The following is a 2865-nucleotide window of genomic DNA, read 5'->3' on the forward strand; positions in this document are numbered from 1 at the left end:
CATGGGCAAATACTAACCACCAATCTGTGATAAAAATCTCTTCTTCTGCCTCTTCCATTGCATCTGCCACATCTTCAAAATATCCTTTGGCATTAACATACCTGAAAGACAAATTTGTTGTTCCATTTTTTTTTTCACAGAGAAAAAGAAAAGAAACATATCCTATGGTAAAGCAGAATGTGGAAGCCACGGCCTAGAGTCTGTACAGAACCATTTACTTTATGTAACTGGTAAACAAGGGTTGAAAATAACAACCTCTCTCTGCTACCTAGGAAGGGCAGTAACTAGATAGATGTACTGATTCTTCTCTGCTTAGAGAACAAGGAATTAATTGAACCCATCATCATAGGGGCCCGATGAATTCTCCTATCCTGTTGAACTCACACATGGTTTTTCTTCTGAGAATGAAAACAGACCACTTTCCAATCCATGGGTAGAAAAAGTTGCTAAGCACGATTGTATTTAAAAGAAATACCTAGTAAGTAAATGCTTTTTCCTAAAATTATGGCTAATAACTTAAATAAAGCTTCCATTTGCATCACTAAGAAAATGTATGAAGTTAGCTTTAAAAATCAAACTTCAAAATCTAAAGCTAGTTAAGCTCACTGTGAAAATAAAAATAAACTTGGAAAACTAACCTATGATCAGGTAGTACCATAACTGTCTCAAAAAGAAAGATTTTTGTTAAGTATAATGCATAGTATCTTTTCACAGTTTTGAAAATTGATTCCAGGTGAATTTAGATCACTATAATATTAGATGCTATGACTACCTTGACAGCTTTAGAGCAAAAATATCTTACCATTTAGCTAAAATGTTCTCTTGGATAGCAGCATATGACCCAAATCGATGATCTTTGAGAAAGTTGGTGCCGTGTTTCTGGATGAATTCTTCCATAGCCCCTGCCCACCACCGAGCATGCCTATAGCTGTTGCATTTTAAAATAAGTGTCCTTTAAAGAAAAGCAAATGTGGAAAAGAATGGTCACTCTGTGTCCTATCTCTCGAAACAAATTTAAGGATTAAATGTTCCTTCTTTTATTTGGTAGTATAGCAAACACAAATTGAAAAATTTAGACAAAGAACATCGAAAAAGCAGGCTTCTAAAAATTTTTGGTAGGATTTCTAAAACAATTCAATATAACAAAAATAAATGTTCAAATTACCTATTTACTCACTCATGCAAACATGTGTAAAGGTACTTACTATAGCCCTAGAGCTGTGCCAGGCGCAAGGAAGACAATGACAGAGGTGTATGGTGAGGTCCTACTTCTAAGTGTTAGTTAGAGAGTTGTTGGCTCCTCCAGAGGACATTTCCCCTTGTGCTGTCTAGTGTGCATTCCCTTGGCTTCCAGAAATATCATCCCGATTGTGCTTTAAGAGAGTCATCCCTTCCCTTCCCTGAGTCCACCAAAGCTAAGCAAAATGGCATATTCCATCCCCCCAGATCCCGGAAAGTGGTTAGGGCATGAGTGCATAAGCCAATTCCACCCAGTGAGTGAGACTGAATGCAAGGACTTGTTCAGGAATGCCAGGAAGAGACTCTCCTCTCCACTGAATTTGGTGGGAGTGTGGGAGGCAGCCATCTTGCTGCCACGAGGGACCAGTCTGAGGATGGAGCAGATCCACAGAAGATAGGGCTGAGAATGGCAGGGAACATGTCTCAATGTCATAGCTTGAGCATCAGAATCAGCTATGCCCAATGTGGCTGATTCACTCTCTTTGGTATAAGCCAGTTTGCATTGGATTTTTCTGTCACTAATGACTAAACTATCCTAAACTGTTACAGATTTACAAATGCTGAAAAAAAAAAAAAAACCTCAGAGTAGATTACAGAAAGTTTTCTTCATGCTCAACGTCAGAATTGGTGACTACCACCAACAGGGGAAAATAAGTTATCCACAGTTGAAGTTCAAAGGAAAATGGGGTGTTGGAGCCAGCTGTATCCCTGCCATGCATGCAGAAATGTACTCCACACCGAGATAAGAAGAAGACTGCAGGTGAGGAGGGAGAGTTTGCTTTTTCGAGGATACCTGCAATGATCCTGTTGAGAAGCAGGGAAGGGGCTGTGTTCACAGATTCTAAAATAATCATTTATAAAGATTAGGGATGTCCAAACTGCTTTCCTCCATATGTCGGAGATAGATACTGGCCTTTGTCCAAAGCTGATGCTGCTGGCGTGTGGAGCCGGGGAAAGTGGGGAGGTGAGACATGTTGGAGCTGAGAGGGGAGAAGTGTCCCCCATCAGGTGTGGTGAAGGATGTACGAATTTCCGGGGCTGAGGCAAGAGGGCATGGAAGGGGCCTGGGCTTAACCCATCTTGCAAACACTACTACGACTGAGTGGAAATGCCTCTGAAAATCAGTTTTGAGAAGAAGACTCTGTGGAGGAGATAAGTGACAAGCAGAGGCCCTATCACAGGATATGAATCAGAGTCAAGGGGAAAAAAAAAGAACTATTCCAAACATGGAGATAGGAAGAGCAAAGGAGAAGAGGCAAGAAAAAAAATACACGAGAAGGGATGGTAAAGAGAGCTGCTTCCAATGGAACCGGAAAGGCTGCATTAGGGAGGGTTTGAAAATAAAGGTAAAGAACTAAATGCCCTTAAATTACAAATGGAGGAGTTTGGGCTTATTTGATAAAATTACAGGGAGCATTTATACCAGTAAGGATGCCGGTGAAACCTGGATTTGAACGGATTCATTTGGTAATGGCGCACAAGTGAGTGAGGGTGGGAAATACAGAGAAGGTGGCCAATAAAGGAATTGTGATAGGGACCAATGAGAAGTGTGGCCTGACTTCTGTGGCTCACTGGAAAATAGGAATGCGGTACCAGGAGGAGAGTTTAATGGCAGTTAAATGGCCA

The 2865-nt window shown here is 40.9% G+C and overlaps 1 protein-coding gene across 2 annotated transcripts in view; it reads right to left on the reverse strand.

The window, feature by feature from the left end:
* Window positions 1-2865, reverse strand: part of PLD1 (phospholipase D1, phosphatidylcholine-specific) — a 166258-nt gene that overhangs the window by 97029 nt on the left and 66364 nt on the right. For both annotated transcript variants that reach the window (XM_012640228.1, XM_012640227.1), the window contains 2 exons: window positions 803-952; window positions 18-101 (listed from right to left, as the gene is read on the reverse strand). In XM_012640228.1, coding sequence (XP_012495682.1) covers window positions 18-101; window positions 803-952 — 234 coding nt within the window. The remainder of the gene's footprint in view (window positions 1-17; window positions 102-802; window positions 953-2865) is intronic.

This window comes from Propithecus coquereli, unplaced genomic scaffold (genome assembly GCF_000956105.1).
Source record: "Propithecus coquereli isolate 6110/MARCELLA unplaced genomic scaffold, Pcoq_1.0 Scaffold15, whole genome shotgun sequence".
Classification (NCBI taxonomy): Eukaryota; Metazoa; Chordata; class Mammalia; order Primates; family Indriidae; genus Propithecus; species Propithecus coquereli.